This window comes from Scyliorhinus torazame, chromosome 13 (assembly GCF_047496885.1).
Source record: "Scyliorhinus torazame isolate Kashiwa2021f chromosome 13, sScyTor2.1, whole genome shotgun sequence".
NCBI classification, from domain to species: Eukaryota; Metazoa; Chordata; class Chondrichthyes; order Carcharhiniformes; family Scyliorhinidae; genus Scyliorhinus; species Scyliorhinus torazame.
In genome coordinates, this window is record NC_092719.1 from 29,343,152 (window position 1) to 29,358,394 (window position 15,243).

The following is a 15,243-nucleotide window of genomic DNA, read 5'->3' on the forward strand; positions in this document are numbered from 1 at the left end:
GTTGAGAAGATATTTTATAACCGGTACCTTCCAAAATGAGCACAATTGAAGTGAAAGTGACATTTAACACAAGTTATTTGCAGAGTGAACTGGAAAAAGAAAACGGTAGATATTCTCCCTGCACAGCTACTCAAGGGTTAGGGAAAGAAAATGATCAGAATAATAATGGAACAAGGCGTGAACGAGTGAAATCTCACCCTGTGAAAACAAGAACCGTTATTATATGTAACTCACAAGTTGAAATTGATGCAGTGATGCGAGAATAATCCCTGGTACAAAGTGTCTACCTCTGTCAGATATCTACCTCCGTTGTGCTCAGGTAAATAAGTATTGAAACATTCAGCCTTGTGGATTAGTGCAGTTTAACTTGTGATACTGAAGGGAAGGGACATTGTTCAATCATTACTGCGTTTTGTAAGTTTAAATTACCTTTTGTAATTCTTCAGATCCTCAAGTTACTGAATGTAATTCATTACGGAATCACGTTCGATTTTATGCCGACTCTGTGTACTTTTAAAAGGTAAGAAACTCATTCCAAGTCAGCACAGAGAGAAGTAATAACCACCTTCCAATAAACCGGTGCGAAACATTGACAGCATATTGGCAAACATATTCCTCCCATTCTGACCAAATGGGAAAGGTGCGTGAAATAACACAAACAAACGTCAGAGGGATGGTCCCACAAGTAATTACATGTGCATCACAGATTGCTGGGTTTATTTGGTTTAATTTACTTGGTTTGGCACAAGATAGTGGACAATGGGAAGTTGTATCGAGACATGACCTTGACTAGTTAGACCACTCATGGACACCTTAAAACAATTAGGAATTAATCGCACCTCATTGGGGGAGGGCTGTGAGTTGTCTTCAGGTGGATAACTAAACAGGCACAAGCACATCGGGGGCGGGTTCAAGTGCAACAGAATCAGCCCTGTTACCTCGAGGAAATAGAAGTGATAAGATCAGAGAGAGAAATGACACAATTATAGAACCGAGTAATGACACCTGAATAACAGGACCTGTTCGGCACCTACAGTGATGAGTAGGCAAGAACCTAACGGCTGGTGCCGACCAGGTTATTCTGTTTAAAGTTTTCAGATGACCACTCGACGGGATGGGACGTCAGTGGCAGTGACTTTGGGGGCGCGTGATAATACTTGGCACCTCGAGACGACAGCGGGCACATATGAGTGCGATCCATCGCTGGAGTTACAACGGACACACAAAGAATATAATTACATAAACTATGGGGCTCTATATAATTTCACCGATGGGATATGTATCCCAGCAGTTAAAGAGTGGAGCAAGGACAGAACATATTTGAATGCATGGTTGCAGGTACATCGGGGAGGAGGAGGGGGGAGAGGGAGGGGGCAGGGTGTGTGCACAGTGTTCCACTGACACAAGGGTCAGCTGTGTTAGACAACGGAAACGTGGAGAGCCCAAGGTGTACATTTGGGATAAACTGTGCGCTCCCTGCTGGACCCCAGCCAGTACTTGTCATAATATGCACACAGGTATATGATGGTGCACAGTCGGGCAGTGATTGACACACAGGATGACCAGTGAACGCACGAACACAGCAGCCAATCACCAGACAGGACACAACCACTATAAAGCCAGAGGGCACTAGTTTTCCCGCTCTCTTGGGATCCAGCTTCTGAGACAGTCAGAGCCCATGAGCAGCAACTAGAACATACACCATGTGCTCGTAAGATAGTCTGGTCAGTACAGCCTCAGGTCTCCAGTCAAGTCAGCATAGTGTCAATCCACAGTTAAAGTATGTATGATAGTTAAGAGTTCAATAAAATCGAGTTGCATTTCTTCAAGTGTTGGAAACCTGTCTCTCTCACTGCTGCAGGAAACGCAGTCCTCGCAGACCCAGCATACCCAACATATCAGTACTCACCAAAAGGGAGAGGGAGAATGTGGCTATTATGAAGATATGGAAACAGCTGCTTTGTCTTTATATATCTGCTATCCCCCACTCCCGGCACCACGGCCCATGATAACAAGCAGCCGACCTGAGCAGTTGCCAGAACCTTGTGGCCTGTTTGGGTGGCCCCCAGGGAGTGAAATAGGACAGGGTGGCGGAACCGCGTGCCCTGTTTCAGTGACCCCCACGGGGAGGGAAATCTGAAGCTGTCGTAGAACAGCGTGCCCTGTTTCGGGCAGCCTGTTAGGGTGATTGAAAGTGGTCCTCGAACTGTGGACCATGGTGTTAAATGTTGAGAAGGCAAAAGCTGACAAGGTCGAACTTGACCAAATGAGGAAGGGGGGTGGGCAATGCCCCTTTTGCTTGCCCAAAAGCACTCAGATTGACAAAATGTAAAAACGGGATGAATTCCAACAAACACTCTGCTGTGCAGGAAAAAAAGGGCTGGAAAGCTCAATAAGCTTTTTAGAAATATCTGGGGATGGTAGATCGGCGAATCCACCCCTGGACCAGAGGCCCCTTTTCAAATGGAGGTGAAAGCCGTGCGCGAACCGAGCCAGATAAGGAATGCCAATACCGAGCCATTTACTGCCGCAGAAAGACAAATGTTATAACAAAATTGATAAAATAAAAAGTTAATCAAGTTGTAAATGAAATACAAGCTTGTGTTAAACAATTTTCAATCCAGTTCTGTGTCAAGGTCGGATATAAGCATGTAGTTTGGCACCAATCCAATTCAACTTTCAAACATTTGAATTAAAAAAAACTGTTAAAATATCTTTCAAACTTGGTTAAGTAACGAAATTGCAATCGGTTTATGGAAAATAAAAGGATTGAGGAAAATAAATAAAAGCAGAAAAATTAACTATTTCAGCAGCCGATTGATTTGTTTTTAAATTGTCCTAAAACTTGTGTGTCTATGATATATGTATCCAAATTACTTGATATATGTTTGATTGTGGATTCATGGGAACTCAATCACACCAGTTAAAAGTGGAAATTCTAAGCATACTCTGGAGGAATTTGGAACAAATGTGAGCACTTCATTGTGTTATCACATCAGCCCTTTTAAAAAATAAAAGGTTTGGATTCTCTGTAGCCCGATGCCGGAATCCTGATTGGCGATTGGGCGGAGTATGGGTTCCGATGCCGGAAGGGGGGCTGGCGCAGGTTTGACGCCGGTCCACCATGCTCCTCCTCCTCCAAACCGGCGTCATTGTGACGTGCGCCACGTGCAGTTGCAACGCTGTTGCCACGTCATCAGCCGGCCACGTGTGGTCCCAGCGGGCGGGAACCCGGGATGCCGGCTGCGGATAGTGTCCAGCGCCACCACACTTGTCTGGGATCCATGCCGGGGTGGGGGGAGGGAGGTGGGGGGGGAGGGGGTCACCTATGCTAGGGCTGGGAGGACTGGTGGGGCCTGGCCAGGGGATGGGCTGTGGGGATCCGGTTGGCGGGTTAGGGGTCATGCACGGCTGGCGCCATATTTTACGGCGCGACCGTTGCAGGTCGTCATTCTCCGACCATTTTCGCCATCATCCTCGGGGGTTTCACGGGGTGCCAGTGCTAGCCCCTGACCGGTACTGGAATCGATGGGGGATTCGCGCCGAATATCGTGTCGTGAACCTCTCACGGATTCTCCGTTCACGCCGGCACAGCCTCAGGAACGGAGAAACCAGCCCAAAGGTTTTGTAGGTTGCAATGTGTTTGGGCGAGAATGCTTTTCAGAAGTTAACAAAGAATAGGTGATGCCGTGAAATCAGTGGTTGGAAATTGGCTTAAATGGAACAAAAAAGGATCAATAAGTCAGATAAACAATTTAAGTTTTATCATGAAGGAGAATGGAAGATCTTGTTTATTATTTTAACCAAGAGATTGTGAGCCTGCAGTGCTCTATCTCTTTAATAATCTGTAGCCAGGAGAGAAAGCTGATGATTAACTGTTTGAAATTCATGTGCCGTGAGAATCTGTATTGTGTTTGTTTCATGTGGATGTTTGCAGATTTTTGTCAGCGTTGTTGTGGACTACACTTGTTATGGTTTATCTTTCTGGGGGAATTAATCTTGTCTGGAGTTTTTAACCACAGACACTCTGGAAGTTTACAACAAAACCACAAGGACTTAAGTAAAGAATTTTGGTCAGTGTTGTTTTAAAGAACATGATATATTTCACTGCTTTTGTATGAATGATATTCGGGTGTTGTCTGTTTCAAGCTTCAATGATACTGTGATTTTGAGATCATAGTTTAAATGATTTAAGTCAAACTCTCTAGGTGCAGAAATTATTGTCACTTTTTGTTCTTTCAGAAGGGGTGAAACTAGACACCGACAGGCCAATCAGTTTATCAACAATTGTGGGGTGGCAGCTGGGATCTGTCGCCAGGGACGCGGTGATAAGGTTGGAGGAATAGCAACTGATCAAAGAGAGATGAGAAAAACAACACTATGATCCTATTTGTATGGAACAGAAACTAGATCTGGTTTAATGATACAGTGGATGTGGAGCGGATGCTTCCTTTTCTGGGGCATTCTAGAACGAGAGGTCATAGTCTTGGGATAAGAAGTAGTAAAGTTAAAATAGAATTGAGAAGAAACTACTTCTCCCAAATGGTTGTGAATCTGTGGAATTCGCTACCCCAGAGTGCGGTGGATACTGGGACAGTGAGTAAATTTGAGGAGGAATTAGACAGATTTTTATTTGATAATGGGTTGAAGGGTCATGGGGAATGGGCAGGACGGTGGAGTTAGGCCCAGGATGGGATCAGCCATGATCGAATGGCGGAGAAAACTCGATGGGCCAAATGGCCTAATTCTGTCCCTACGTCTTCCTGGCTCTGCCATATTGTTCATTGTATTTGTGTTCAGTGTCTGAGGCACAGGGCACAGGTACAACGTATATTTGCTTCTGCTTGGCTCTGTATCCCCTCACTGGTAACTCTTTAATGGTGATTTAGTGATAATCGGCAGGCCTGGTCAGGCAGCATGATAACACAGTGGTTAGTACTGTTGCTTCACAGCGCCAGGGTCCCGGGTTTGATTCCTGGCTTGGGACACTGTCTGTGCATAGTCTGCACATTCTCCTGAGCACCACACTGCTGCTGATGTACATCAGGTGGAGGTAGGAACCCCCAGGTGAGACTGCAGACGGAGGGCTGCTGGATCCCAGAACCCAGCTCGGTCCTAGCCTGATGCTGAACCTGTGGTATAGAGTTACCCGGAGCTGATGGAGACGATAGGGAGCAGCCGGGACATTCAGAGGGAGATGCCAGAATTACTCCAGTAGATCCATAACCGTTTGGAGGAGTTCCAGAGGCTACAGGTGCAGGAGATGGCAGCGGCAATGCATGGCACTGAGGTCAATACTGCGAGGGTGGTGACCGCAGTGGAAAGCCTGGTGCACGACGTTGGCACCATTAGTTAAGGTGTCCAAGGCGTCGCGCACTCGGTGACGGCCGTGGCTGAGGGTCTCAGCAAAATGTCTGACTCGCGGGGGGATGTCACCAAGCACCAGGCTGACCTTGATGAGGTTCTGTGGCACATGTCCCGTTCTCAGATGGGCATGGCCAAGGCACTGCAGGGCATGACCAGTCAATGAGGATCATCGCCGAGGACATCGACATAATGAGTCTGGTGGATCCAGGGAGCCGGTCACCTGGCTCTCACCGGCCACACTGCGCCGAGGCGAGCTGCTATTCTGGGGCATCATGTTTTGATGCCACTCTCACCCTCAGCAGAGGAGTGGCCGTTTCTCTCGCTGGCCCACTGGAGGGCTCACTCCTTGAACTGAGAAAGGACTTTATACTCGTGTACTCGTGTATCCCTCCTCCCTGGGATCTCTCCCATTTATTCTGTGCCAACTTGTCCTGCAAGAGAGCAGATGGAGAGAGTGTAACCAGGATGCATGCCAGGACAGATGGTAAGGATGCCTTGCATCTGTGGTTGGTGAGCGGGTGCAGGGAGGTGATGAGCCACAGGGGAGATGAAGATGTGTGTGGGAGAGTGAGTGGTGGGATCGCTTCAGCTGGCAGTGAGTGAGCTCCCTGGGGATATGATGGGTGTGGGTGTGAAGAATGATGAGAAGAGTGACATACCCTGGCTGAATGGAGGAGATCATTAATCCTCTTCCTGCACTGGATGCCACACACTGCTGCAGGGAGCTAGCACTGACCAATGCAGCCACAGCCTCCCATGCGGGGTTGCTGACCTTACTCAAGTGTTTCCTCCTTATGCATGGGTACCGGAGCCAGCATCTGCCGAGAGATGCCTCCGCCAATTGAGGCGCTGATTTCTCTGCTGCCATCCTTGGACCATGAGGAAGTGGTTGGGAGGCCATTAAATGGAGCGTCCTGCCGATTGAACTGTGCAGCTGATGGCAGGGTGAGCGAATCAGAGGGTGCCCTCCATGCAGGTGGGGTGATACGTCTTGGAGAAATTATTTTTTCTTCCCAAGTAGCTAGAAATACGGCGCAGAAACCTGGCACCACCTCCAGCGGGCTAAACTGCTTTTCCTGCCCAAAACCACACTTTACCAAAAAAAGGGAAAATTCAGTCCATTTTGCGTCACTGTGAGCTTGGACTGGCTGTGTGTGAAATATTTTGCAAGGTGTTTTTGTAGTTAGAATGCCACCACATATGGTAACTAAGTGCCTGTGCCATCCCAGCGTGTGTGTCAACATTGCATGTCCTGCCACTCTAGGTACTTGTCTGGTGAGCCGTGCCCAGCTGATGAGGTGGAGGATTTCCCTCCGTGGCACCATGAGCCGTTGCTTGTGTAATATCAGACAGAGGGCTGTGTTTGTTGGCCGAGTGTTTGATCACAGCCAATCCGAGCCCTACATTGAGTTCCATTGTAGGAGTACAATCCTCACAGGTCATTGGACCGCTTCATCAGGATGAGCACACAGCTCGGACATCACACACCCATTCCCGTCTGGCAGACATTTCATATGTTACCGAGTTCAGCTAACCTCCATCGCTCAGTGTCTTGTACGGGAGAGTGGGACTAATAAAGGAGCAAGGTTCAGACTTAGACACAGAGGTGAAATAACATTGCAGGGAGGGATGGAAAGTGATTATGCTCAACGATGAATAATACTTTTACCAAAATCTCAGTCACAAAACAAAGGTCATTGCAAAATGCACTTGGGTGAAAAGACTCCCAACGTGGCAATGATTAAACTCCCCCGAGCTTCGCCGAATAGGAGATCCCTTGTTGAAGGGGCGGGGAATCCTCAACCATTTAAAGTTTCTGTATAAAGTCGGCCAGTTTGGGAACCGACGGCAGAGATCCGGCTGGGATCTTTCGTGCTGTGTAAATATAGTTATTGTAATAAACTTTCTTTCCCTTAACAACTCGGTGTGGACTCTTTCATGGTCTGAAAAGCAGAAGCAAATGGAACACAACAATTCAGACTTAGAAACGGAGGTGAAATAACGTTGCAGGGAGGGATGAAAAGTGATGGAGCTCGACGATGAATAATACTTTTACCAAAATCTCACAGTCAAAAATCAAAGGCAATAACTAATAGCACAGAGCAATACAGGGTGCATCGTTAAACCAGGTAAGTTTGAGTTACCTATAAACCGGATCACAGTATTGTTTTTGATGAAAATCCTGTCCTTTCCATTTTCTCTGTGACTTTGTTTTGACCTTTGCCTCCCTGTTAGCCAGAGGCAGATTCTGTCGAGCTGGCGGGACTCGGAGCCGCAAAGGGGTGGGTGAGACCTGGCGGAACTCCTGCACTTCGAAAGGATTAAGTTTGCCTTACGGGTAACGGAGAAGGGATCACCTGGAGGTGGAAGCATTTATTGACATCTTTAAAGTGAATTTAGCCATCAACAGCGACGGGGGGAGGGGGGGGGGGGGTTACTTTGTTTCTTTGTTTCGGGGTCGGAGAGGGGAGATAAGGGGGAAACAATAAGGGGATGGGGTGAGTTGCAGGGTTGTTATCATTGCCGTGGGCGGCTTGTATTTATGTGTCTGTTCTTTTCATTTTAAAAAAATATTTCTATGTATATATGCAAAGTACCTTTAATAAAAATATTTTTTAAAAAGAGAGTTCACAGTTGGAAGTGGTTGACTTGGGTCGTGCTTGTTTGCAGAATTTACAGTACAGAAGGAGGCCATTCGGCCCATCGAGTCTGCACCGGCTCTTGGAAAGAGCACTCTACCCAAGCCCACACCTCCACCCTATCCCCATAACCCAGTAACCCCACCCAACACTAAGGGCAATTTTGGACACTAAGGGCAATTTAGCTTGGCCAGTCCACCTAACCTGCACATCTTTGGACTGTGGGAGGAAACCGGAGCACCCGGAGGAAACCCACGCACACACGGGGAGAATGTGCAGACTCCACACAGACAGTGACCCAAGCCGGGAATCGAACCTGGGACCCTGAAGCTGTGAAGCAATTGTGCCAACCACTATGCTACCATGCTGTGGACGGATGAAAGGCGTCCTGCAAGGCGGTCACTCAGTCTGCGTTTAGTCTCTGCAATGTAGAGTAGACCCCACTGGAAGCAGCGAATGCAACAGCCCAGATTGAAGGCGGTGCATGTGAAACACTGACTCACCTAAAAATTGTGTTCAAGCCCTTGGATGGTTAGCAGGGAGGAGGTAAAGGGGCAGGTGTTACACCTTCTGAGATTGTATAGAAATGTGCCATGGGAAGAGGGTGAGGTGTTGGGGGTGGTGGAGGAGTGGTCCAGTGTATCCCGGAGGAAACGGTCCCTGCGGAATGCTGACGGGAGTGAGTGAAAGATGTGATTGGTGGTGACATGTCGGAGTTGGCCGAACTGGCGGAGGATAATTCTTTGAATGTAGAGGCTGATGGAGTGAAAAGTGAGGACAAGGGGGCCCCTATCCTGGTTCTGGGACGGAGGGGAAGGGGTGAGAGCAGAGGTGGGAGATAGGTCAGACACGGTTGAGAATCCAGTTAACCACAGTGGGTGGGAAGCCACGATTGAGGAAGAAGGAAGACACATCAGCAGCACCATTTTGGAAAGTGGCATCATCGAGACAGATGCGATGGAGGCGACGGAACTGGGAAAATGGGATGAAGTCCCAAAGGACGTGCTGTTAGGTAATTTGGACGTTCTGAATTCTCCCTCAGGGTACCCGAACAGGTGCCCGAATGTGGCGACTAGGGGCTTTTCACAGTAACTTCATTGCTGTGTTAATGTTAGCCTAATTGTAAGTCCCTACAGAATGTGGGGTCTGAAGAGCTGGCTTCGAGGTAACTGTGGGAGTCAATGGGCTTGTCATGGATATTAGTGGACTGTCTATTCCCTGAAATAGAGATAGAGAAGTCAAGGAAGGGAAGGGGTGTTGGAAATGTCCCATGTGAAGGCGATATGGGATGGAAATTGGAAGCGAGATTCATACATTTTTCCAGATCCAGTCAGGAACATGAAGCGACATGAAAACAGTCATCAACGTTCTGAATAAAGATTGTGGGAGGGGCTGGACTAGGACTGGAACTCGGAATGTTCCACATATCCCATAAAGAGACAGGCAAAACTAGGACCCACACCGGAATCCATAGCCATGCCTTTCGAGTGGAGGAAGTGAGACGAGTAGTTCATGCCTGATTAATCTAGTTGAGTTTTTTGAGGCCACAAACATGGTGGATAGGGGAGTGAATACAGATGATGTTGATATGGATACAGAGCAAAGGCAGATAAAAAGAGTTGATGTTCAGATCAGCTGATATCTAATAGAATAGTGGAACAGGTTTGCGGGACTGAATATCCTCGTCCTGATCTGATGTATTTGGAAGAGAACATCTTGAAACCAGTTCTAAGATGGGCGCATTGTGCAGTTCATAACACAAAACATTTCTGGGAACAGTTAACTTCTCCACAGACTTGATTCCAGTGACACAAATGGAGCAAACGCAAAGACTCACAGCACTGAGACCACCACCAGGCTCACTGGATACTGGGCTGTCAAGAACGGCAGGGACACCACTGAGAGCTCCACCAACAGTTTTTGATCAAAAGAAATGTCTGATCGTCTACAGTGGGAATGCGATTGAAACTCTAGGGGTATGTGACCTCGAAACATGGGTGCACAATCAAGTCACATCGTGCAATATTCCATTGTGGACACAGAGCGAGAGTCCATATTGGGAACGAAAGCATGCAAAGCCCTGAACCTCGTTAAGTGACTGTATGTGCCAGACAGTGTGAAGGCAGTGGAACTTTGTAACTGGCCACAAGATATGATACCACAGTCATCCGATGATGATAGTTAAGAAACAGATGATGAGCAAGAAGAAGAAGACTATTAAGGTCTATCTAGTTTATTTGCCAGGCGTGACGACGTGATCACAAGTAGCATACAAGCTGTGCAGCACAACGGGGAGACTGACAGATCTCAGCTGGACTGTATAGAGGCTGGCAATGAAAGTGCAGCAGTGAACAGATCAAGTCCGAGCACACCAATTGTGAACAGCCATCAAGAAAATTAAGACATCTTGGAAAAGTTGATTCCAGATGAGAAGCACGAAGAACTCAAAGAGACGTCAGATAATCCAAAGGGAAATGATAGTGGAATGTTCAAAGATGAATCAGGTAAGCCAAAAGGAACTGATCTTGAGTACACAAAGAGTAACAACAGAATTTACACACAGGTATGACCCAGAAACCAAAGAACAACTAACTAACGCATTGCAATTCAATGGAAACAAAGTGTAAATTTGCAGTCACACTTGACAAACTACGTGCATCGAAAGCAATACAGATAGCAAATGAGAACGGCACTGCAGGACATTGTTTAGAAAAAAAGCATCATTCCAACAAATTGGACGAGTTGGTATTTGCTCAAAGACCAGGAAACAAACCTGTTTTTCCGCAAAGGAGACAAGAAATCGACACCACAAGCACAGAAAAGACCACGTCAGGCAACAAAGGTGGATCAACCAGCCGAAAACCTGATCGATTGAACTGATGACTGTTTGGTAATGTACCACACTACCATAGTGGATCCTGACTACAAACGGAATTCATGAACCGTTAAAAGTTAATAACAGCATTGTTAACCAACCTTTTTAACTGTTGACATGCTGTGTGATAATCTGTATAATAAATGTATGGACATTCAACCTTGTATGTAAAACCATGGAACATTTTTGTTTCAAAGAAAGGGGGATGTGACATGATACAAATGTACAGCATGTGAAGAGTGAATGTTATGTTAAAGCTAGCCACTTGAGGGAGCTGAGGGACAGGACTATCAATTGCATTGACTCTTAGATTTCTGTGACAGTGAGCTGGAGAGTAGAGTAGAAGATGGTTAGGCATAGGAGACATCAGTTGTGTATTTGAGAGTTCTGTAGTTAGAGATAGCATAGTTTAATATAATCTTATACTTTAGGAATACGTATGAATCTTATTTAGTAGTGTTAATAAATTTGTTTTGTTGGCTAACAAAGCTTTTTGTTCTTTGTTCAACATGACACATCCAAGCTATGCAGGTGGCGCAAAGCAGAGAACAACACAGGTAAGAGCAAGGTATTCCCGGTGAAGCCAAATGGGGGAGGGATGGAGCTGGAGGGTCTATCATTCAAAGTAGCCCCAAACAAATTCCGCTACCTGGGGATTCAGATAAACCATGACTCGACACGGATCCACAATATGGGCGGCACGGTAGCACAGTGGTCAACACTCTTGCTTCACAGAGTCCGCGTTCCTGGTTCGATTCTCAGCTTGGGTCACTGTCTGTGCCGAGTCTGCACGTTCTCCTCGTGCCTGCGTGGGTTTCCTCCAGCTGCTCCGGTTTCCTCCCACGGTCCAAAGACGTGCTTGTTGGGTGTATTGGACATTCTGAATTCTCCCTCCGTGTACCCGAACAGGTACCTGAGTGTGGCGACTAGGGGCTTTTCACAGTAACTTCATTGCAGTGTTAATGTAAGCCTACTTGTGACACTAATAAAGTTTATAATTATTAATAATTTCTTCAATCCATTCATTTCCAGTCTGATTAATGGGGTTTGGAACATTGACTGCAGTTTCCATTCCTCACTGAGGAGTTACAGAGCCACGTTAAACAATCTCAGATGTGGTACAGGAAATATTTGAATATCTTCCAGTCCCTCCTGTTGGCTCTCAGACACCAATTGGTCAATAATTCATGTGACATCATTACTGATCCAGCCAATTGGATTTGATTTCAGTGGCTCCACTGCTCTTCAGGCTGCTCTATATATTCACAGTCACACTTGGAACCTCATCACATCAGACAACTGGGAAAGAGAGAGGTAGGAATGGGAGCAGGAGATTCCCACCTTTCATTGGAAATCTTGATGTTAATGTTGAATTGTTTTTGTATTTCAGGTTTGAGGAGAGGAACTTCAAGCCAGATATGATGCTGATTGGAGTTTTGCTGTTGGCTGCATTATTCAGCAGTGAGGTGGCAGGTAAACTGATTCTATTATCTGTGGAAATCAATGACTGTGAACAAAAAATAAAGATTAAAATTGGCAGCACAGGAGGTGTATCCGGATAATAGAATATGGGAATTTGGGACAATCAGACTGTCCGGGATGGCTACATCTGTCGGATGTGTCTCTTGCCTGAGACACAGCAGCTCAGAGTCATTGAGCTGAAGTGTGAGTTTGAGACTCTCCAACACGGGGGAGGAGGGGAAATACCCACACGGCTCTCTCCAGATCACAGTCACCTCATAGTGAAGCACATTGCAGGAAGAGGACGGTGTGTCTGTCAGGACACAAGAGGAGGTAGAGAAGGAGGCCCTTTGGATACTGAGAACCATAGAATTATTACAGTGCAGAAGGAGGCTATTCGGCTCATCGAATCTGCATTGACCCTCTGAAAGCGCACCCTACCTAGGCCCAAACCCCTGTCCTATCCCCGTAACCCCACCTAACCTGCACATCTTTGGACTGTGGGAGAAAACCAGAGCACACGGAGGAAATCCACGCAGACATGGAGAGAACATGCAGACTCCACACAGACAGTCACCCAGGACTAGAATTGAACCCAGGTCCCTGGCACTGTGAGGCAGCAGTGCTAACCATAGTGCCGCCATATTGCCTCTAGAACAATTCTAGAACTTCCTGCCTGTGAGGATAAGAATGGAGGCTGCAGGGTGAATACAATTACATAGGATATACAGCAGAGAAACAGGCCATTTGGCCCAATCAGTCCATGCTGGAGTTTATGCTTCACTAAATCCCTGCCCCATTTTCCTTGTCCAAATCTGTTATTGTAACTGTGGTAACTCAAGACAATAGACTGGAGACTTCCAGTAACAGCAGAGAGGGTTTATTAACACTAGGCAAAGACAACTATATACAGGCACAGAGCAACAATGGCTGTGGGAAAGATTTTACGCCGCATTGTACTTGAGCGAGAGATTGTGAGAGATCGGTTTGCAATCGAACTGGCCCGCTCCGGTTGACGTGATCAGATCCCGCCGCGACTTGGCTACAAACCAATAATCACCATTTAAAGCCAATCTCCATACAATTAACGAGGACGACCCTCTTTATACCAGCCTCCCGGGATCTAACCGCCTCCCAGCAAGTGGCCACGCGGGCACCGATTTGGACACCTTTTTAAAAACGTGAAGCTGGCAGAATGGCTGTTGTGGTGATCTGAGGAGGGGACAAGCCATCTTCACCCCCGGCCAATGAGCCCGGAAACACTGGGGTTGCTGCCCCACTGCCTGGGGAGGGGGGACTGAGAAAACCCCCAAGGGGAGCGGCCTGGGCCGGAAGGGCGGGGGGGGGGGGGGGGGGGGTGGGGGGAGGGGGGTTTCGGTCACAATTGGTGGAAGGGTCACCCCTGGGCTTGGGGGGGGGTGGGGGGGGGGGAAATGTGTCAGTGTCTCAAGGGCTAGGAGTCCGCCATGCCACTCCTGGATAGTGTGTATCCATAATGGGGGCAACCCCAGCACCTGCCTGTCTGTACCACTGACCACCTGTAACTACCACTGACCGTGGAGGCCCCTAGCCGTGTGGCTGAAGACTATTGCTAATGGGAGTTGGCAATCGTAGTTAAGTGAGCACCACACCTCCCAAGTGGATTCTCATGGGGGTCAGTGCCAGGGGGCCGGTGCCAACTCACCCGTGCAGCCCGGTGTCGGTCGTTGATCTCCTTACTGCGTGACGCTCCCCGAGCTGACAACCGCTACCACCTCCCAGGCGATACTGGCTGCCCTCTGGCTGACCCTCCGAGCCCCTCGGGGGAACATGACATCCTCTCTGGACTCGGCCGTGCCCAACAATCTGGCCAGACCAGCATTCCCGAATCGCGGGGCTGTGGTATGGCTGCGAGCTGCGTGGGGTTTGCTCTGCAGGATCGGTTTAAATGTCGCTCTCCCTTGTTGGCGGGGAGCTGGCAAGCGCAGTCCCGGTGAATCAGCTGGCGGGATCATTATTTGCGGCGTGAAGGCCCGTGGGGCGTGGTGAAGTGGACAGATTAATATTTGATACCAGTGACAGCCTCGCCAGGTTGAACACCGGGACGCTCACGGCAGTTCCCACATTGGAATCATTTCCGTTAGATTGTGTTCAATGTCTTAACTCTCTGGCTCCAAGGTCCCCACTGCCCAGGCCCCTGCTCCCAGGGCCCTTGTCCCTTGGGGGATTTTCTCTTCATTGGTCAGAGTTCACGCACTGCTGCATGATTAGCCCTGAGCCGGTCACATGAACTGCGAAGGCTCTCCCATTAAAGGGGCCACGCTACCACTCTTAAGGCCTTTAATTACATTTTGCAACGCGTGCTAGATAGATGTGTTAGATACATGTGAAATGGTCAAGAGACATAATGGAAAAGAATTATTCACCAAGTCTGTCAAAGGACACCTTTGAGTCCTTGTGGATCGCCTCAGTTCCCCAACCAGTACCTCTGATGTCATCTTGTTGTCCGCAGAAGGCGCCGGTCCAGGAGACTTCACCACTCCTGTAGGTCAAGTCCTTTCTCCAGCTCCCACCGGAGCTGCTGGCTGAGTCATCTCTGAATGTCTCGGCTCCCTCTGCCCAGGACAGCCTGTTTGATGTGTCTGCGTGAGAAACCACACCGGGCAGTCTGACTGCTGTTTCATAACATTATTAACATTTTGGTCGGCTGTTGCCGCCAATTCGTTTGACGTGGGTTGATCTTGAGCCATTTTGGTTTGTCGAATTCCATTGAATGAAGTGTTGGAATCCTCCCCAGCGAAAGGGGTGCCGATGTCAGAGACAATGGCTTCTAGGAGGCTGTGTATGGAAAATACCCAGCACAAGGCTTCTACTGTGGCACCAAGGTCATCACTCCCATCTCTTGGAGGGATAATCATTTGA

General features: G+C 47.9%; 1 protein-coding gene across 4 annotated transcripts in view; it reads left to right on the forward strand.

Annotated features, from left to right (window-relative positions):
* The first annotated feature begins 271 nt into the window (after positions 1-271).
* Positions 272-15,243, forward strand: part of LOC140387918 (echinoidin-like) — a 74,154-nt gene continuing 59,182 nt past the window's right edge. The window contains exons 1-4 of one of the 4 annotated variants that reach the window (XM_072471230.1): positions 272-319; positions 447-520; positions 11,405-11,438; positions 12,272-12,354. In XM_072471230.1, the coding sequence (XP_072327331.1) occupies positions 11,407-11,438; positions 12,272-12,354 (115 nt within the window). In that variant the 5' untranslated portion in view covers positions 272-319; positions 447-520; positions 11,405-11,406. Of the gene's footprint in view, positions 320-446; positions 521-7,199; positions 7,497-7,711; positions 7,731-11,404; positions 11,439-12,271; positions 12,355-15,243 lie in introns of those variants that run through there. The other 3 variants (XM_072471229.1, XM_072471231.1, XM_072471232.1) reach the window with 3 other exon arrangements.